Source organism: Euleptes europaea, chromosome 6 (genome assembly GCF_029931775.1).
Source record: "Euleptes europaea isolate rEulEur1 chromosome 6, rEulEur1.hap1, whole genome shotgun sequence".
Classification (NCBI taxonomy): Eukaryota; Metazoa; Chordata; class Lepidosauria; order Squamata; family Sphaerodactylidae; genus Euleptes; species Euleptes europaea.
Window position 1 is genome coordinate 99,936,649 of NC_079317.1, and position 21,610 is coordinate 99,958,258.

The 21,610-nt window shown below is 46.6% G+C and overlaps 1 protein-coding gene across 1 annotated transcript in view; it reads right to left on the reverse strand.

The window, feature by feature from the left end:
* Positions 1-6,361: 6,361 nt before the first annotated feature.
* MYRF (myelin regulatory factor) overlaps positions 6,362-21,610 on the reverse strand; it is a 131,921-nt gene continuing 116,672 nt past the window's right edge. Inside the window, exons 18-27 of the mRNA XM_056851053.1 lie at positions 20,774-20,862; positions 19,388-19,456; positions 18,073-18,161; positions 17,607-17,765; positions 16,440-16,730; positions 15,736-15,820; positions 14,733-14,807; positions 14,502-14,607; positions 13,683-13,757; positions 6,362-6,533 (exon numbers count right to left, since the gene is read on the reverse strand). Coding sequence (XP_056707031.1) covers positions 6,447-6,533; positions 13,683-13,757; positions 14,502-14,607; positions 14,733-14,807; positions 15,736-15,820; positions 16,440-16,730; positions 17,607-17,765; positions 18,073-18,161; positions 19,388-19,456; positions 20,774-20,862 — 1,125 coding nt within the window. The 3' untranslated portion in view covers positions 6,362-6,446. The remainder of the gene's footprint in view (positions 6,534-13,682; positions 13,758-14,501; positions 14,608-14,732; positions 14,808-15,735; positions 15,821-16,439; positions 16,731-17,606; positions 17,766-18,072; positions 18,162-19,387; positions 19,457-20,773; positions 20,863-21,610) is intronic.

Consider the following 21,610-nt stretch of genomic DNA (forward strand, 5'->3'; position numbering starts at 1 on the left):
TGCTGACGTTTGCGCTTGCTTTTTTTCTTTGGGATCTCTATTACTGTGATGGTCAAAAATGAAGTCAACTTTATGTGAGTATGTCTACAGTATGTTTAGAATTCAATTAGGCTTCTACTAGTCCCTTATTAGCAGCAGCCTAAGAGTGAAATACTTCATGAATGGATACTTAAGTCATATCAAAGACAGCAATGTATTTTGTTCCAGGTAAAGTTTGGTTACGGCCGCTCTGTTGAACATATGCACCATATTGTTGAACGTATGCATAAATAGCATATGAACTATTGTGCATAAGTTTCTGTTTTTCAATGCATTGTAGTCTTTGCTGTTTTAGTAGGCAGCAAACCATTTAGCAGCAGCTTAATACCATAAAAGCTGTGTTATCTGGCACTTGGTTAACTAGCATGCTGGCTGCTGCTATCTGTTCTCAAGGGAAAGGAGGTAGTGACCGAGTGGGCTCTGAATCCCAGCCATAGGAAGCACTGACTCATAAGAAGCACCCATAGCCAAGATCCCTTGTTCCCTGCCCCCAGTTTGACTGCAACAGGCAGGGATTTAAAGGGCTGGGATGCATCCCAGTCTTTTAAATCACCACCCTTCTGAACAGCTGTTCAGTGGTATGGGGGGCATGAAGCACGTTCCAGCTAGAGTCAGAACATTCCGGTGGTGGTAGAGATTATAACTAAAGCTACTTTGCATTAAGTTCCAAAGTAGCCAAATTAATGTGGGGAGGGGTGAAGCAGTAAACCAATTTTGATGATAAATATTTTTAGTGCCTTTCTGATACATGTGTGATGGTATTTGAGGAGCTGGCCAGCATATGAAGCATTTGCTGTAGTGAAAGGCACAGAAGGAAGAAGGATAAAGTCTTGTTTAGACTTGGATAAGGCCTTTGGTAGCTGAAAATACTTTTCCTTTAAAGAAATTACTTTACAGAGAGCTGAACATTATGGGCTTGTTTCAAACAAAGCTAGTTGTACTGAATGCTGCAATCCTATGTATTTTTAACCAGAACCCCCGCCCCCCAAACTCAGTGAGTTCTACTTTCAAGTAAAGCATGGGCTTGGGTTGTATGTCCTGTTGAAATGTGTAAGGCTTTAGTTGGTCTTGTGTTTTAATGTCCTTGGAGTTCAATCTGACTCAAGGAAAAACGGGAAACTAATAATTCAGTCCTGCAAGATGGAGGAAGAAGTCATGAGCCAATCTTGGATACAAAGTAGTATACTTATATATTTATTTATATAGGTACATTTCTTAGAATAAAGGTATAGATAAGCAAAAAGGGTACAGGAGCACTGAAACCCAGCACTGTAAAATAAAATATAAATACAAATGAGAAAAATGGTATGGGAAAAGAGCTAGCTAAGTATCCTCCACCAAAGCAAAACTGTAAAACATCATTTAAAATAATACTTGCCAAGGACAGGACTCTGAAATTGTAGGCAATATACAGTGATTAAAGCTGTGACAGCAACATTTAAACAACAAATTAGTGCTTTATCTTCCTTAAGGCTCACAGTGGCAGCACAAATTTTTATTTACAGGCTTTAAGCTTTAATAACAAAGACAAAAAAAGGCTTATGAACGTTCCTTCAAGAATATTCCCAGCCCCTCGGAATGGCCATGCTTTAAAAGCCGGCTTTATATCCACCCTTGTTTTCCTTCTTGTCCACTGAAATGTCTAGAGAGAGAGAGCGTCATGTTCCAGTTCCAAGGAAAGAAAACTTCCTGCTAAGCTAGAAGCACTAACTCAAGAGCTCCCTCTGTCAGACAGAAGATCCAGTTGTTAACCTTTCACTCTTATCTTTTGGGAGAATATGTAAATGGCACTAATGAGAACTCATCCTGAGACATGCAGATAGATGAACATACTACAACTGGTCAGTCCAGCTGATATCCTCTTGAGACCCATTAAGACACAGTCAGTTAATAGTTTACTATGAACTCCACTTGTCCTGCTTCCCCCCCCCCCCCCCACACACACACTATGAAGCACTTTGGGGTAAAAAGGTGCTATATAGGTACATTAAGTAGTTATACAATTTAAAAATAAATCCATTAAAACTGTGATGTAAAGAGCACTACTGTTATCACGGATTATGTATGTCAGATTCTCAGACACAAAAACATGTCAATTTACCAGTGAAAATGTTTGATGTATGTTTGATGTATGTATAGCCCTTCTCTGTGATTCCACCTAACAAACTGGGAGAAGAAAAGTGATTGGAACATTTACTGCCGATGTCGCAATGTTCCTGCTATCCTCACTCCAATCTAGAAAGGTAGCACATTGGTTGGTTGGTTAGATTTTTCTATGAACTGGGGAGCAGGCAATGGGATAGTCAGGTCAAAATGTGAATGTCCTCACCAGATTGTTTGCTTTTTTAAAATCCAGTGGTTCTTAACCACTGGTCTATGGGTTACTTTCTGCCAGTCCACAGCTAGGGAGTCATCTTAGTCTCCTCCTGCTTGGACGGAGAGCTTTATTCTTCCCTCTACCGGTAAATAATGCCTTGCTGAGAGGATGAACATAATTCTGATGTTCATGATGATCCTGTGGTCACATAACTCTTAACAGCACGGAAACTACAGCAGCTTTACTTGTCATGTTACTGGGCCAAGCAAGAAGCCCCAAGCCATGGGAAAGAAGCCTAGGCAGCTGGTCCTTCCACATCAGTCAAAACACTCAGGAAACTGAGTTAATGCTGGGATGGGGAAGATCTGCACCGCGAGTTCCTCTTACTGCTTCCCAAACCTCTTGCGTTATCGAGAGACATGGGAAGGGGCAGTAGTGCTGCTGGATGCAGCTTGTGTGAAAAAAGGTGATTGGCATAGAAGTCTCCAGAGGTGGAAGCAAAGGTGTTTCCTACTTGGCCAGTTGAGAATGGTGAGCTCAAGTTAGAGAGTTGTTGGATGCATGTCCAGTGAATAGATATCTTGGTACTGGATGATCAAAAACCTAGAAGGAAAAAACTATAGTTTGAAGCAGAGTTGTCTGTTACGAGGCATGTGTGCTGGTGAAGTACAGGAGAATATCCTCCAGTGATGGGTCAATACAAAATAGGCAGGAAGATCTGCCAAGCCAGCGGCCATAGACCACCAATAGCAATACCAGATGAGGATGGTGGAATTAGTTGTGCAGCACTGCTGTCTTCATAAAGTAGCTACATAACCCTATGGTATAGAACCCAGACACGCCATACATAAATAACCTTGGTCTATCTGTACTTGCTTGGTAAGTTCACCTTAAAAGAAATTAAGGCTAAAGGAATTCACCCTGACAAAAAAAACCACCCCCTCAGTGGTAGGTAGACTGTCCAAAACAACTGTGGTTCCTCAAATATTTTATTTAATTGAGCTGATCCTGGATACTGCTAAAAAAGCATGCCAGATTGGATAAATTTTTAGTCTGTTCCAGTGAGTGCTGAAAAGAAAGAGACATCTCCTGCTACATATTTTAATCTCTCTTATTCTGAGATTAAAATAGGAATGGTTAACTGGAGTGGGGGAGAAGACAAAGGTTCCAAAGCACTTTACACAGGAATGAATATTCAAGAGAAAGTTTTTCTTCCTTCTTCTAAGATGAGTTTACCATCCATAGGAAATACCAGGACAATTTAGGAGTAGGACAAAGAACATAACAGGAAATTATATGTGTTTCCACCCCCAAACAGAGGTTTCTAGAGATCATGGATAAAATAAAAAAAAAGAAGAGAACAGACTGGATGCAGGGAAAAGCAGAGGCTGCAGCAGGTGGCTGGGAAAAGTGAGGGTGGCAAGAGGCTCTCAGCTGTTTAAAACCATGGTTGGTGATGGGCTGTTTTCTCAAGTGACCCCAACCCATTTTTGCATTTCTGATTTGTCATTTGTCTGCAAGGCCATTTTCATAAGTGACATTTAAATTGGCTTTCATGATTCCTGCACTTATCATGCAAATGAAAATAAAGCTACCTTGGCTAAAGCATGTATTCCATTTCCAAATTTTCTTCTTTCTATCCTGCATGAAGTGATATTCATGAATGATCCATTCCAGTTTAAATGGTGTTCAAAACCTGTCTTGAACCTTTACATAATAAACTCTGATCCGATTGCTCATCTTCTCTGACCCAACAGTACCAGCTAGTGGTGAGTTCTAGTAATTGCACCTTTACCTGCCTTGGAGCCTTGTTCCCTGGACCCAGTGGGTGTTTAGCAAGGCCGTCTCACTAGCCTGCTGAGCCTTCACATCTTCCCAGTGCTCCCGGCCAATGCGGCTCTTAGCTCCATGTCTTAACCCCGGCTTATGCCCCAATGTCAGCTGCCAGTTTTCTTATGTGTATGCCTACACAGCATTACAGCTGTCACAACCAGGGCACCAACAGACACTAATGTAACCTATACATTACAAAACTACATCTGTTTTATACCACTTAAAGTATCATGCCCCCCCCCCTCGCCAAGAATACTGAGAATTTTAGACGGCTGAAGGTGTTGAGAATTCTTTATTAAGGATCCCTAACTTCCATCACGGAACTATGGCTCCCAGGCTCATTGGGAAAGAGAGAAAACCCAGTCTAATTTTGTAATATAGATGTACCACTAGAAGCAGAAATAGCTTGGACTGGTAATGGCTTTGGGAATTAATAAAGTGACAGCTCCATCCAGGCACCACTGTGTGTGTTTTTTTATTTTAAACAAAGGCCATTTCCCCAGCCCCGATGTTACATTTTCCTCTTGCACTACTGTGATCTGGTTTAAAGCTGGGGTTTAGACTATAACCAAAGGCGGGAATATTTGCATCTGTGGATTCTGTTTTATAATTTGATTTAGGATCGGGGAGCAGTAGTAGCGGCTTGCTAACTTGCTTCCTGCGCTTTCCTTCTCCATCCCCCCACCTTTCTTCCCCCAACAGCTGATCTCAACTGAAAGTCTAAATAACCCATTTTACAAAGAGCCAGAGCCTGACTTCAGAGGCCTCTCTCTGCGTGGAGGCCAGAAGTCTGACACACAGGGTGGTTGTGCTTGTACATCGGACGTGTCTTAGCTCCTAGCACCCGACACAGAGTCCAGGTGCAGGCTAGTGCTCAGCACCAGCCCACTTTGGTTTCCTATGAGACAGAAGTACTTCAATAATTAAGAGAGCTGATTTTTTTAAAAGTATATCAGTGGTTTAGCAAGTTAAGACCTTGTAACAGTAAGTTACTCAAAATCCACTTGGAATTCCAAGGCAACCCAAGGTGAAAACAGCATTCTGTTTGCTGCCTGGCAGAGACCCCGTGGGGATCAAAAAGATTTTCAGTCTGTTTCTATTTAGCACAGAGTAAAACTCTTCTGGGAGACTTCCTCTTCAGCCTCTGGTGCAAGGAGTTACTGTACATGCCACGCTCCGGCTTTGCCATGTGCTCTTTGTCACAGACCCTTGGAATGAATGCATATTTGATGCTTCCAATGTATGGGATGATCACCCAGTGTGTTTTATGACATCAGAGAGAATGGAGTTCCATGGCAAGCCCAGAGGCTGCTTTCCTCAGGTAGATTTGGACTAGCTTCTTTAGAAGTATCTTCCTCTAACCCTGAAAAAGAAGGCACAGTAGAAGCAAGTTGCCTGCTTGAGATTTGCAGAATTGCTTTTGTGAGGTTCTTCAGGTCTATTCTCCCTGGCATGGAATATATATGGCAAAGCAGAAAGCCAGAGGGAAATCCTGTTCCTCTAACCCTGAAGAAGAAGGCACAGTAGAAACAAGCTGCCTGCTTGAGATTTGCAGAATTGCTTTTGTGAGGTTCTTCAGGTCTGTTCTCCCTAGGATGTAATAGATATGGCAAAGCAGAGAGCCAGGGAGAAATCCTGTCGCTTCCCAGTTGTTGCTGCTGTTTGAAATTACTGGGCAGTCACGTTTTCCAGTGTAATCAGGAATTCTGCAGAGCATAAATTTAGAAGCAGCTAGCTATAAGCCAGAAACTCCAGTGTATGACTAGCATCAGATCCTTTACAGTAGGAATTCCAGTGTTTTTGGCTTTAGAACCGGGCTCCCAGCATCAATTAGAAATATCCATACCTGCTTCACTGGTTCTCTGGGTATTGAAATCAGTTCCCAGGTAAGCTGCATTTTGGAGTTCTGAAGTGTGCCAGGAGATTCAAGAACAGACCAGTCCAGTGTAATAAGGAGAAAAAAGAAGGAATGCCAGTGTCCCATTAAAGGCCTTTGTAAGTCATGCAAGTGGCATGTCAAGGGAAAAAAATATGCCTCGATATTTCCATATTTTGCTAGTGGCAACATTTTGTGTTCCTCAAAGGTTGCATGGCATTCTGATGTCTATGCCATCCCTAGAAAGAACCAAATCATCTCAGAGCCCAAAGGACCTGCAGTTCAGAGGCACCAGGGTAGGGCTTGAGGTTCGTTAGAAGAGAACATTTGGTCCAAAGGGTCTTTCAGCTCCTATGGAAAGGGAAGTGGTGCAACCAAGACTCACTCACAGAGCCAGTAGAACTGGAAGTAATAGTCAGTGAAGAGCGAGCCCATCTGCTCCACAGCAGTACTGCAGTTAGCTTGGCCCTGTGGCGAGAGAACAAAAGTCAACATTCAAACGAAGCTTTCATGGAAGGATGACTCATCTTTACAGTCAATAATATGCTATCACTGCAAGTAGAACCTAAGCCACGCTGTCCCAGGAGGAGAGGAAGATTAGAACAAGTACTTGGAGAGTTTTGAGAGGTATACAGTTAAAAGGCTTCTGTGGGAGAAATAGACAGAAATGGAGACAGAATTCAGAAGCAAGCAGAAACTGTTATCTAAACTAAAATATGCCCTAGATATCTGGAGTGGGCTTTATGACTAACAGCTGAATACATCTGTCCCAGTTGGTGGGTTGAGGTAGTCCAATTTGAAACCTGCGGCAGCGGCCCCAAATTCAGCAAGAAAGCCTTCTGGGATTCACCATGTCCAGGTTTGGCTCCTCACTGAATTTCAGATTTATCTTCAAGCAAAGGACATGTGTGCATGGGTGACATCATTGTTCTGTTGAGGTTAAATTGCCCTGTACGTATGCTCATGAGGGTGTAGATATGATCTATATCTGATGAAAACATTCAATTCACCAGATGTACTGGGGATCAATTGGTTCCCTGGAATCAAAATTTTAATTAATCCATTTTAATTTGGCATTTGCTCTACTGCACATTTAGAAGCCCCATGGTGCAGAGTGGTAAGCTGCAGTACTGCAGTCCAAGCTCTGCTCACGACCTGAGTTCGATCCCGGCAGAAGTTGGTTTCAGGTAGCCGGCTCAATGTTGACTCTGCCTTCCATCCTTCCAAGGTCGGTAAAATGAGTACCCATCTTGCTGGCGGTAAAGGGAAGATGACTGGGGAAGGCACTGGCAAACCACCCCGTAAACAAAGTCTGCCTAGTAAATGTCAGGATGTGATGTCACCCCATGGGTCAGGAATGACCCAGTGCTTGCACAGAGGACCTTTACCTTTTTTACCTACTGCACATTAGAACTAAAGCAAATGTTCACTGAAATATGGCTAGAAGTATCTGTGAGGGTCTCTGTCTATATGTCTCTGCATTCCATCATTTGCTTATCAGTGGACTCGTAAAAGCAGTTCACACCTTCTGGTCTCAGGCGCCAGGCCTGATCGCCCCATGTATCTTCCCCCCCGCTGTCCTTCCTGTCAGTACTCCCTCAGGCCGCTGCGGCCTTGGAAGTATGATAGCCTCACCAGACTTCCTGGGACTCGTCTGATGTTTTGTATTATGCCAAGCTTGTAACTTCCCATAACAATAAGTGTGAACCCCAGTGCCCCAGGGCCCTGGAGTCAATATATTCTGTAAACCCGATTAGCCCCTCACTTGCAACTCGCTACCTGTGCCTGTCTCATCTCCTGATGTCTTCAATAAATCTTTTGTTTCTTTATCAACGTCTGAACATTTGATTTGGAGAAGTAAACTCAGAGAGAGGGGATCTCTCACATTGAGTTGCAAGTCCTTGCCTCTCGAACTGCTGCTGTACCTTTTGGGACAGAATGCCAGGCGATGAGGAAAATACCCCAACTACCCCTGACGCACCGGACGAACCGGTGGTACCGAAGAAACCGGAACCCAAAGAGGAGGGTGCCAAGCCAAAGAAGCCTACGGATCCCATCCCTGACCAAGGCCAGGACGGACGTCCCCGAGGGCTTTTTAACAATTGGCTGGACTCCCCCAAGGGTTGGTCTCTCTCCAGAACCGCGGCGAAGGATCGCCGTTTGGCCTTTCCCAGCACGGGACTTGAAGGGGACCCAGCGCGCAAGGAGGCCCTGATGGAGGAGGAACGCAGGCAGTGGCAGGAGGATCGCCAGGCCATGCAGGAGCAGATGGAGACCATGCAGCGGGTGATGGGTGAGATGGCAGCGGCTCTGGACGCGCTGAAAGTGCAACCGCCTGCCGGCAATCCTCCGGACGGAGCACCGGCAGCCCCTCCCGCGCCTCCTAGTCTCCCGTCCCGCCGGGACCTGAAAGTCACGTATGACGGTTCAGGGGACCAATTGACCTTTTTCATGGTCCAAGTGGACATTTTTATGCGAGAACAGGGCCGCACCTTCACTTCCGAGGAGTCCCGAGTGCAGTACGTGGCTTCCTTACTGCAAGGGGAGGCGGCCGCCTGGATGGTGTTGCAGTATGAACTTCGCTCGCCAGTGCTGCGAACGCTGGATGAGTTTATGGTAGCGCTCCGCAACCGCTTTGAGGACCCGACTCTGGGTGAGCGGGCCAAGGCCTCCCTGATGCAACTGCGCCAAGGGACTAAGTCGGTGGCGCAGTATGCAAGTGAGTTCCAGTCCCTAGCCAGCCGAATTCTGGACTGGAGTGAAGCCACCTTGGTACAGTGTTTCAGGGAGGGCCTCAACCCAGACCTCCAACATTGGGCCTTCATGCAAGGGAACCCCCCAGACGTGGAAGGTTGGGTTCGTCACGCAGCCGACATAGAGAACCGCAAACAACTCCTGACCTTGTCCAAACAACGTATCGGACGAGACCCAAGGCCCCGAAGCGACCGGGGCCGAGACTTCCGCCCGGGGGGCAGCGGGGTTCCCTCAGCCGCGGAACGCCGCAAGCGCTTTGAGACTGGGGTCTGCCTGACCTGCGGAGGTAAGGGACACTTTGCATCGCAATGCCCCTCTCGAGCGGGTCGTCCCAACCCCCCACGCCAAGTCCCGACCGAACCGCAGAAGGCGACTGCCGAGGACCAGCCCCGCCGCAGGAGCGGACCACCGGGCCGACGCGCCGGCGCACCCTCCGCTCTCCATGCGCGGCCCCAGGATGGGGCCTCCACTTCTACCGGCCCAACGGGGTCCCGGATTACAAATACCACTTTTGATTCGGACGGGTCCCCGACCGCCACCACTCCTTCCCCCTCTTCCAGCGAGGAGGAGGAGTGGGAACAGCCGGCAAAAAACGCCGTCGGTCTGCTGTAGAGGGGGCTCCGCAGCAGACCGCACCTGTCGTTGTGCAAGGAGCTCCACCGATGGTAAGCGCCCAAGAGGACAATGTGTATGTGCGTGTTCACCTATCCCTACCCAAAGGGGGTCCCAGTTTAGAATTCCCAGCCTTGGTTGACTCGGGGTGTGCCCGCACCATGATTAGCGAGGAAACGGCCAAGAAACTGGGGGTCCGGCGCAAGCGACTCCCGGGACCTCTCCGCTTTTCCCAGATGGACGGGAGTGATTTTAAACGGGGCCCGGTGACCCACCGAACTGCAGCCGTGATTATGTCCGTGGGAGAGCATTGGGAACGCTTGTATTTTACCATTGCCCCTATTGTAACCCCTGTGGTATTAGGGATGAACTGGCTGCGGGGACACAACCCTTCCATCGACTGGGTTAAACGGGTGCTCTCGTTTCCAGAAAACCCCTGTGGGTTACATGATAAGGAACGGGTTGTCCGGACTTCGGCCGCCGCGGTAGTAGGACCTTCCCCCCCAACCGCCGCTCCACCTCAACTGCCCTCCGAATACTCGCAGTTTGCGGATGTCTTTGACGTTAGGGAATGTGACGAATTACCCCCCCACAGAGAAACGGACTGTGCCATAGAAATAGTGGGGGAAGGCAAACTGTCTAAGGGGAAGGTCTACCCCATGAGCCCTAGTGAAAAGGCAGTGTTACGGGACTATCTGGATGCCAACCTGGCGAGAGGTTTCATACGCCCTTCCAAGGCTCCCTATTCGGCCCCGGCCTTCTTTGTGAAGAAAAAGACAGGAGATTTAAGACTGTGTATTGACTTCCGTAGGCTAAATGCCGTTACCCAGTCTAACGCTTACCCTCTCCCTCTTATTCCCGACCTTCTAGCACAATTAAAGGAGGGCCGAATCTTCACCAAACTGGACTTAGTGGAAGCATACCACCGCATTCGCATTAAAGAGGGGGACGAGTTCAAAACAGCCTTTTCCAGCTGTTTTGGAATGTTTGAGTACCTGGTCATGCCGTTCGGACTTTCGGGGGCTCCCAGTGTGTTTATGCAATTGATTAATGAGGTTTTGCATGATTTGCTGTTTCGGGGGGTGGTGGTATTTCTCGATGACATCCTCATTTACTCTGAATCTATGGAGGAACATGTGCGCCTAGTGCGAGAAGTGCTCCAGCGGCTGCGGGAGCACAAACTGTATGCTAAGGTATCCAAATGTGAGTTCCACCAACCTTCCATTACATTCCTTGGGTACGTGATTTCCCACCAAGGTTTAGAAATGGACCCCGCGAAGGTCCAGGCGGTACTAGAATGGGAACCTCCCACTACTCGCCGCCAACTTCAGCAGTTTTTAGGGTTTGCCAACTTTTACCGGAACTTCATTCCTAACTTTGCCCAGGTTGCACTGCCCCTAACCGCCCTATTACGTACCAAGGACAAGGGGGTTAGCGCCGCGCTACCCTCAGCCCGTTTGCAGTGGGGCCCCCAGTGCCAACAAGCTTTTGAACGTTTAAAACAGCTTTTTTCATCCGAACCCGTTTTGGCTCATCCAGATTGCACCAAGCCTTTCGTGGTGCAGGTTGACGCCTCGGATGTGGCCATGGGCGGGGCCCTATTGCAGAGGGATGAAGGGGGGCGATTGAGGCCATGCGCCTACTTCTCCAAAAAGTTTTCCCAGTCCGAAATCAACTGGGCGATTTGGGAGAAGGAGGCGGCAGCGGTCAAACATGCCCTCACCATATGGAGACACTTCCTGGAAGGGGCCGAACTGCCGTTTGAAGTGTGTACCGATCACAAGAATCTTGAGGCTCTCAAGGGAGCTAGAAAGCTCAACGCCAAACAGATTCGATGGGCCCAATTCTTCGCCAAATTCCGATTCACTCTCAAACACGTCCCTGGCAAGGAAAATGCCCTAGCCGACGCCCTGTCACGGCTTCCCCAGTATCGCAACGATTTCGATCGCCCTGTAGACTCCCTGTTCACTCCCGAGCAGCGGGGGGAGGTCCCAAGCCTAGCCGTCACTACCCGGTCCCAAGCCCAACGACCTGAAACCCCCCCTTGGCTCAAAGGCATCCCGGAAGCCTTCCAGCAGCGGCTCCGGGACGCCTCCTTACAGGAGGAGGAGCACCATCTCCTCCCCACTGGCTTGGAACGAACCAACACTTGGTGGGTGCAAGGGGGGAAACTATATGTTCCATCCTCCCTTCGCAAAGAGGTCTTGGGACTTGTACACGGTGCCAGGTTGGCAGGTCATTTTGGTTTCATAAAAACACTTCACCTGGTACGGAGGCAGTTCTGGTGGCCCGGTATGAGAGCTGATGTGGAATTGTATGTGCGCAGCTGCCCCACTTGCGCCACAGCCAAGAAACGGATGGGAAAACCCCCAGGGCTTCTCAAACCGCTTGAGAACCCCTCCCGACCCTGGGAAGTTATAGCCATGGATTTTATCACCGACCTACCTCCTAGCCGAGGGAAAACGGTTCTCTGGGTAATCACGGACCTTTTTTCCAAGCAGGTCCATTTCGTTCCATGTGCAGGTCTTCCTTCAGCCCAGGGCTTGGCTAAATTATTCGTCACCCATGTCCTCAGGCTACGTTCGGTCCCGAGGAAGGTACTCTCCGACCGGGGGGTCCAGTTCGTTGCCAAATTCTGGCGAGCCTTTCTAAAACTCATGGGGGTGGAGGAACAGGGCCTGTCCTCCGCCTATCACCCCCAGACGGATGGTCAAACGGAACGAGTAAACGCAGTGGTAGAATGTTATTTGCGTTGCTATGTGAATTTCCACCAGGACGACTGGGTCGACCTGCTGCCATTCGCCGAATATGCGTACAACAATGCGCCTCATTCCTCTACCGGCTTTAGTCCCTTCCAAGTAATATACGGGACGGAATTCGGCCCTTTCGGTTCCGCCCCCATCTCGCCAGAGCTCCAAGCCACCCCTGATCTTCAGGAGTGGATTCAGGTGGTTAAATCTACCTGGCCGTGGCTGCTCAAAAATCTTGAGAAGGCAAAAAGCAAGTACAAGGAACAGGCGGACAAACACCGGTCTCCGGGATGGGAATTAAAGGTGGGGGAGCAAGTTTATCTGTCCACCAAAAACCTCCGCTCACTCCGGCCTTGCAAAAAACTGAGCGACCGTTATGTGGGACCTTTCCCCATTACCAGAGTGATCAACGAGGTCACCGTGGAACTGGAACTCCCTAAGACTCTCAAGGGAGTCCATCCCGTCTTTCATATAAGTCTCCTCAAACCGTATGTGGCTGCTCCCCAGTTCCACCCCCCTCCCGAACAGGAGATTCCTACTGTGGTAGGAGGGGATACCCATCTGGAAATATCCAAGGTTTTAGATTCTAAATGGAAGAAGGGGAAACTGTTTTACTTTGTTCGCTGGAAAAACCTTGGACCCGCTCACGACGAGTGGGTGGCCGCGCCCCACATGGCGGCCCCTCGCTTAGTCCGGGAATTCCACCTCGCTTATCCCGATAAGCCTCGCCCTCTCGAGGACCCCGGAGGGGGGCCTTAAGGGGGGCAGAATGTGAGGGTCTCTGTCTATATGTCTCTGCATTCCATCATTTGCTTATCAGTGGACTCGTAAAAGCAGTTCACACCTTCTGGTCTCAGGCGCCAGGCCTGATCGCCCCATGTATCTTCCCCCCCGCTGTCCTTCCTGTCAGTACTCCCTCAGGCCGCTGCGGCCTTGGAAGTATGATAGCCTCACCAGACTTCCTGGGACTCGTCTGATGTTTTGTATTATGCCAAGCTTGTAACTTCCCATAACAATAAGTGTGAACCCCAGGGCCCTGGAGTCAATATATTCTGTAAACCCGATTAGCCCCTCACTTGCAACTCGCTACCTGTGCCTGTCTCATCTCCTGATGTCTTCAATAAATCTTTTGTTTCTTTATCAACGTCTGAACATTTGATTTGGAGAAGTAAACTCAGAGAGAGGGGATCTCTCACATTATCATTAATGCATCCTCTTTTATTCACCCACCAATAGGTAGGATGGAGTAAAAGTCCTAAAAGATCACAGCATCTCAATGCTTTTATCTGCACGCTCATACACTACTACTTGGCTCCTGAGTTCTCAGTTCAACTGGCTAGCAATCAGAATTCAAGCTTGGCACTGCAGGGTGATTTAAGTAGTAATTGCTCTGTTGACTTAGAAATTAAGCAGTAATTGCTCTGATGACTTCCATATCCTCTGAAAGATGAAGAGAAATGAGTCCAACATGCATGACAAAAACATGCATGGTTATACTCACGGGCCGGGCTAATCGAAAGTGGTAAGTAAATTCCTGGAATGGCATCATCATCACAGGCCAACGGTATGTTGTTCCCTAAGGAGGAAGAAGAAACCACACCTGCACTGAAACAGAAGCCACTGCAGTTAACACCTACTGGTTTCCTTGGTTGGTACCAGATTGAATGAATACATCCACTTTCTGACCTTTTCCCTTGTAGGGAATTAAGAGGAAAGAAGACAACAAAGTACATTATTCCAGCTTCTGTTCCCAGTAGGGATGTCCTCCATGGCAAGAAAGAAAAAAATAAAAGGGAGACAAATATAAGGACAGAGATTATGGAGATACAGAGGAATTAAAATCTTGCTGAATATGAGACTAATCAGTTCACTGACAGACTGAGTTGTTGTTTGTCTATCATAACAAACATCCTTAGTGGGTGACATATCACAGTCTCTTCTCTTGCCTAGATGTAAGACTCTACCTTTTTGAGTGTAGGTTGGATCTAGCCAGCTTAATGATGCAACTCTGCTCCTTATTACAGCCCCTGTCCCACATGGCTTTTGTATGCGCAAATTCCATGAACCCCAGCACACTTTTTTTTTAGTAGTTCTGTTTTCACTAGCAGAAAGGCTGGTTGGATCCAACCTTGGCATTTTTATCCAGAGCTTTTGCTGATCTTGTCCCCTTCCTGACCACCTTTTATTTATTTAGAAAATGTGTATGCCGCCCCTCCAGAAGCCTGCCTGAGGAGGCTTATGAAATAAAACACACGGCTACACATGTATTTCTCCAAAGTCACAGAATTAAACACACGGACCATGCTGTTGGTGACCCTACCTGGGTGTCTGTTGTCTCAGTGAAGCTGCCTGTGTTCTCTGTGGTGTGCTGACATGGGTTGCTGGAGGTGAGTCCACAAAGATAGCCAGACACAGTGGAGGAAGCACTGGAGAGAGAAAAGGGAACAGAGAACTCCCAGCTTATGGCAACAAGGGGAGCAGTTCTGACATGGAACAATGGCACTTTGTTATTTCCCCCACAGTCTCCGCTTTCCCAAGAATTCTTACTCACTTCATCTCCAAAGTAAGGTTTGTGTTCACGGCAGTAAACTTGCTGATGGGGATGCGGTAGGTAATGTTTCCCATCCTATATATACAGAAACAGAACACAGTATCTAAGAGCCACATGCTGAGGGGAAAAAAACGAAGACTTGGACACTGTCCAGAGTTTGCAGAAGAAATTCTGACTCCTATAATTAATAGCCTATGGCAGAGTTTAAAGCCTAATTATAGCACCACCCCAGGTAACGTAGGGAATCAAAGATAATGGCTTGAATCCTATTGAGGATTTCCACAGATGTGTGTGTTGTGAGGGTCGATATCTGCAGATTCCTCCCTCACAGGGCAGACACCTGACTCCTCCCTTGTGCTGCTTCTAGAGACCCTGTCCCCCAGAAGTGGCATTTTGGGCTGCCATGGAAGGGGGGAAAGTCATGCCGCACAGATGGAAATCCTTTCTGACCATGGGAATTTCCAGTGGATCCTAGCCATCAGCAGAAATAATTTCGGCTCAATCCAGTGAGATCCTAAGATGTTTTTCTTTAAGAACAACTGGAGCTGGGAGAACACATCAAGTTGCTTTAAAGTAGAAACTCCATTCAGCCTCATGCTACCTAGTTTGGAAGCAAGATCTCAGCAAAGAGAGGAATTTCCCAGCAAATGATTAACTGGAAATGCTAGGGACTGAACTGGGGATCTCCTGCATGCAAAGCAGGCAGTCCAACACTGAGCTGCAATCCCCCCCCTCCAGTCTCTACCTCGCAGGCCATTTGTTCCAGTCTGAACTCTGGCCATGGGTCACTTGCACCTGCACCCAATGAAGATTTTGTCACCTGTCATAAAAATGATGTATACAAAGTTGTCATGATATGACTGATGACGGCCCTCCTGGAAAAATTCCCCAGCAGGTATCTTTACACTACCAAGATTACTATATGTATTTCTAAAGGATTCCAGTCTTCAAGAAACAGTAAACAAAGCCGATGGAAGGGCACCACACTACTTCTCATGCTCACCTGCATTCATCACCAGCAACACAGGTCTGGGGTGTGACGGCCACATTACTCCCCAGCAGTGAAATGGACTGCAATACAAGAGCCACTCCTATGGATGGGGGGAAAAAACACTCTCAGGAGATACAGCAAAAACCCCAGGCATTCTGAGTACAGCAGGAAAGGCTGCAATGTATTTTAAGTCAGTTCCTTCCTACCAAGCTTTGTTGCTTACACTGGGATCACTTATACATATTCTTGTGAGGTTGTCCTTTAGCCAAGAGAAGAATGAATGGGCATCAACAATTTTTTTTTAACATGAATGAGCATGGATGATGTAACCTATGCTTTTTCCCACACAACCGGAAGGCGATCAGACAATTTAAGGCTACAGGAGACGACCTCAATCTGATTGTTTTTCAACAGCTCCTTATTTGGGAGTGTGTGCGTGGCATCGTCCCCAGGGCTTTAAATGAGTCCAAGGGCATGCTTGTGCAGTATTATTTTTGTTCCCGAACAAGATCTCACTTCAGATTTCTGTGAACACCATCACATGGAGGAATAATGGGCGTGATTTAGGGAGTTCTGCTGAGGTTTAGAGGTTTGGTTTCAAGAAGAAGTACCATAGTTGCAACATTGGGGAGGAAGAGCGTCAGCAAGCCCATTAGCAAATACATTGTTGGATAAAGATCTAAATATGAAAGGGCAGGGAAAGAGGGAACACTTACCATCCTGGTTGGGGCTTCCCATTCTGGACTCCTCAGGGCCTTGTTGGCTGATGCTACGTTGCTGCCGTGCCTGCCCTGGTGGGAAGCTGTTGTGTGTGAGAGGGAGGTTGGAGATGTATTTGGACTTGCTCTGAACATGGGTGAAGGGGGACGATGGGCTGGCATTGGGGCCACCAAAGCCCCGTGATCTCTCAGACATCTTTGGCCACTTTGTGTGGGAAGTTGCCTTGCCTGTGACTCTAGATTTGGCTTTGATGTTGGTCACCGGCAGCAGTGACACAAGGCTATGGTCTGTAAGGGGGAAAACAAACAAGAAACTGAGAAGATGAGAAAACCACAAGCATGCACATCCCTTTTGGGTCTCAGCAAGAAAGGCTAACTATAAAGTTGTTGGTGTGTGTGTGTGGAGTAAAATATACTAGCTAGATAGTTGATCTTCATGGGCCTTTCTGTACACTTCACGTATATGATGCAGTAGACTTTTGTCTACCGTATGTGAGCTTATGCTAAAATCAAGTTATCAGCCTTTAAGAGGCCATGGGTTTCTCTGTCTTTTTGTTATGCCAGACTAATGTGGCTACTATTCTTGCATCAAAAAAGTATATACACTTGGGTAAAGTGCTTGTTTTGTAAGTTTAGATGGCTTGCTCTGAGACTGTCTCACATCCGCGCACACACACAGCAAATTTCTAATGTTAAAATTTGAAATACTTTCCAATACTTTTTAAAAGTATTGGAAAAGACTGTGCTGTTCTGCTTCCATGCTTTGCCTAACCAGGGTCCCTCTGGGGAGAAATGTGAGAAGCTCTAAAAAAATCTGGCTAGCTAGACCAGGGATGTCAAACATACGGCCCACGGGCAGAATCTGGCCCTTTGAGAGCTCTTATCTGGCTCACAAGGCAGCCACCCCCTCCCAATCTGGGCTGGCAACCCCGTGGTGGGCTCACTAGCCAAGGCAGCCACACCCACTCTAAATCTGGGCTGGCGAGGCCTGGCCTAACAAAGTGATATTTATGTCATATCTGGCCATCGCAACAAATGACACTCCTGAGCTACACATTTCACAATTCTGGAGGTCACAAGAGAAAACAAAAGTAGCAGACACATGTTGGTTCTGGAAGATGTTGTGAGATACACAAAGAGTGACAGAACCCAATGGTCCTTTACCAGTTCGATTGGTGGTGGTAGCAGTAGTAGTCTCTGAAGCTGCAGCAGAAGACACATTGTTGGGAACAGAACAGCACATGGAGAAGCAAGGAGGGTTGAAACACACTGCTATGCTATGGGCAGACAAGTCATTGAGAGACTCTGGACCATGCGTTGTGGCTGTAAGATAAAAAGCATTGGGGTTAGGTAAATTGACAAGCTGAGAACCAAAGCAGCATCTGCCTATGGAAGAAGGTATGTGTGAAATTAGCTTTTTGCCTGCTCATAGTGAGCAGAAGTTGCCCATGATGAGGAATGCTTGTTCTAGTGTGAAGAGGCAAAGGACAAAATTACATACCCTCCTCACAAGCAATGACACCCTCTCCCTCCCATACACCAGCAGAAGAACTCATTGGATTAGGATGGCTGACATAGGGGCTGTGCACTTAGATACAACTTCTCAATGACAGCAGCAAATCATACCTACCAGGTTGTGGAGGGGGACTATCACCAGGTGCATCTGATGAGGGTGCAGTAGAATACAGAAGCTGATTCTTATCAATATTCTGATTGGATCTAAAAATGCAAGAAAAATCTGGGCATGACATTTCAAAATGTTGACTCCTGAGACTGCGTTGTGCAAGCAGATACATACCCGGAGGCTACTAGAAATCCTGTTCCTGCAACCTAAGGACTGCTACACTGTTGGAAGAGAGAATTCCCACAGCTGTTATACCCATGGCTACCACTGCAAATCACTCTTCCCCAATCCACAGACTGTTGTTGTAGTGCAGAAAGGAAGGAGCTCCAAAAACCTGAGGAGGCTTGGTTTCCTGGAGCACTGGCTACTACTGATGAAGGGTTCACATGGTGAATGTTGCTGAAAGCCATGAAAACATCCTGTTTTCAGACAGATAGCAAATCCTAAGCCTATTTACTGGGAAGCAAATTCCACTGAAATTATTGCGTTTTATTTCTGATGAAGCATAGCTATAATTGGGCTGTAAAGTCTCCTAATCTCCACTGTAGGTAGTATGCCATCCAATTGTCTCCTCTCAGATCAGATTATATGCCCTGGTTTGGTTCCAGGATGTCCATTTAAGCCTTTATTTTAAATCTTCATACTTTGCTTTTCCTCTTTGCTTAGGAGAAGAGATATTAAAATATAGACAGGAGAAGATGGCATGAGGACACTAAAAAACATGTCAGAAAGGATGCAATATACCAAACAGTACAGAAAAAGAAGCATCATACCGTGGACAGAGAGCAACTGGGATGCCAGGACCCCTTTGCCGGAAAAAAGCCAGGAAACAAGTGGCAGGCACAGCAAAAGAACTACAAGACAGAAGGAAGAGGGAGGGAGGGGTGAATGGAAAACAGAGACAAGAGAAACCATAAAGAGGAAAATTGGGATGAGTAAAGAAGACAGGAAGAACAGTGAGAAGATTGAGAAAAAGAAACAGATGTAACAGAAGGAAAACAAAGGAAGAGAAAGGGGAAGACAGAGTTTTATCAGTTATTTAGTAATGAATATTCCAATATTGGTGCAAAATGTCTCAAACTTGTAAGCATGGCCGTACATAAAATAAGGATGCTTAGAACATTATTCTTAGAGATTCCAGCCATCAGCAACTGTGAATGAATCCAGCTTTTTGGAAATCAGTGAATGATGATTTGAACACGTTACATATGTGGACACATCTGTAGGAGGGTCTCTTAAGATTGCAGATTTCCTACCAAGGAACCAAAGGAAGCCACATCACTGCCGTTAGTATGTGACCAAAGGAGAAGAGGCTACTTACCCGTCAATGTCCACCAGGTCTTCCTCATTGCGGTAGCTTAGCACATAGAGAGTAGACATGGATACCACACTGGGAAAGAGGGGGGGGGGAATTAAGCATCCAGAAGTGTACATCTTCAGCATTTCAGAAAGAAAGGAAGTTCTCTACAAACAGTACAATTAAAGACACTATGAATGAGGTAGGCCCAATCAGGCCCCTGAAAATTGCCATTATCAATTTAGGGATAACAGCTGCAGAGAAAGAATATTGCAGTCAATGCAACTGCACCAATCAGAAACAGCCTGGCATGACCTGATATAAATTCTATTTAAATTTTTATCCTTCTATATTTTGTGAATTGTATTATGTCAATAAAGGTATTTGAATTTGACCTGACATCTTCATGGAAATGAGGGTCAAAGTAGATAAGATGCTGCAAAAGTTCTGAATGGATCTCCAACTTTTTTTTTCTTTTTAAAGTTCAAAGAGGCCATGGAGGTGGGGTGGATGACCTAAATCAGGAAAGCAGCACTAGGGAATAGAGATATTTAAATCCTCCTTTCCCTGCCTTCCTGGGGAAAAGATACAGGTAGTTGTGGGGTGTCTGTATGTTTTATCCTGCAAAGAATGGTTTAGAACGAGATACAGTGTATGGGAAAGGATTAGACAATGCTCAAATATCACAAGATTCTCAGGCCCAACTTCATGAGATGTGGCGTGAGTCAGGTCAGGGTATCCCTGACCCAACTCACTTCACACATCTTTTGAAGTCAGACCTTCAGTCCAACTGCGACACATAATTGTGGTGGCCTTAAGCTGAAATTTTTTTTTAATAGAACCAAACAGAAAATCTGATCACAGATCTCCAAGCATCTCATCTATCTTAGCCCCTGTATGTACATTTTAATACATGTCACTTAAATGTAAGAGGCCATGCTGTCCACTGTCTCTTCCTCTTGATCTAGGAGCACTGCCAGGGAGCAAGAACATGGGGTTGTTAGCAGGCAGCACTAGTTTCAACTTGATTTTAGAATGCATACTCTGCTCTAAATGGATAGGACTGTTTGCCCCTTCTCTGTTCTGTGATCCACAAGGTCAGCACTCATCTCCTGAGTGTGAGAATGGTGGTGGAGGAAAGGGCCATCAAGTCTCAGATGACTTATGGCAATCCTGTAGGGTTTTCAAGACAAGAGATGTTCAAAGGTGGTTTGCCATTGCCTGCCTCTGCATGGGCTGAGAGAGTTCTGAGGTAACTGTGACTGGCCCAAGGTCACCCAGCAAGCTTCATGTGGAGAAGTGGGGAATCGAACTTGGTTCTCCAGATTAGAGTCCGCCACTCTTAACCACTACGCCATGCTGGTCCTCTCGAGTGTGAGAATAGAATACACCAAACATACAGACTCTCACCTGAATGCCATGATGATCACTAGGGCAATGATGGTGCCTTGTAGGAAACGCTGGCTGATACAAGCCTGGTCTGTGACAACAGAAGGGGACTGTAGGGGAGGGAGAGAAGAACAACATCAGACACATTTATTTGATTTATCCTTAACTATTTATCCTTAAGTATAGCAAGCTGCAGTGACCTCTGTCTTCCCAGACAATGGTAATTTTAGCCTGCTCTCTATAGGAAAAAAACAGCAGCTTCACTAGAAAAGCATTGCTATCACAATTAATAGGGCTACTAATGGTCATTGAAGGGCTATTAAAAGGACAGTGAAGGCCAAAACAGACACGACAATGGAAATAAGTGATCAGTACATGTATTTCCCCCCTCAACAGAACTAACAGCAGCTTTGGGGTGGGTAGGAATTTAGATCAGGGAAGCAGCATTATTTCCTGCCAAGCATAATTTCCCTATCTAATTAGCAGAGGCTGTGAAGTAAAACAGAAGAGGGCAGGGGACACAGACATTGGGAGGTCTGATCATGGATCTCCTGTATCGTGTCTATATTTGGCTCTGAGTTGGTTAAGGGATTGTAGGAGCTGGCCTAGGAGAAGGGTACAGAATTGGGACATCAGAAAGAAGCAGCAGAAAACTAATGACTGGAAGAGAAAACTGTTGGATGGAACAGGAGCGCAAGAGTCAGTCTCTGGGAAGTACTGCAGATCAAGGAAAACGTCAGGTATGAAAAATGTTTCTCTGTAGACCATGAGCCTCAAATATACCGCTAGCATGATGCCAACACCCACCCAACTCCAACAACAGATTTTCACCTGAGGAATACCAGATAAAAATCTCTC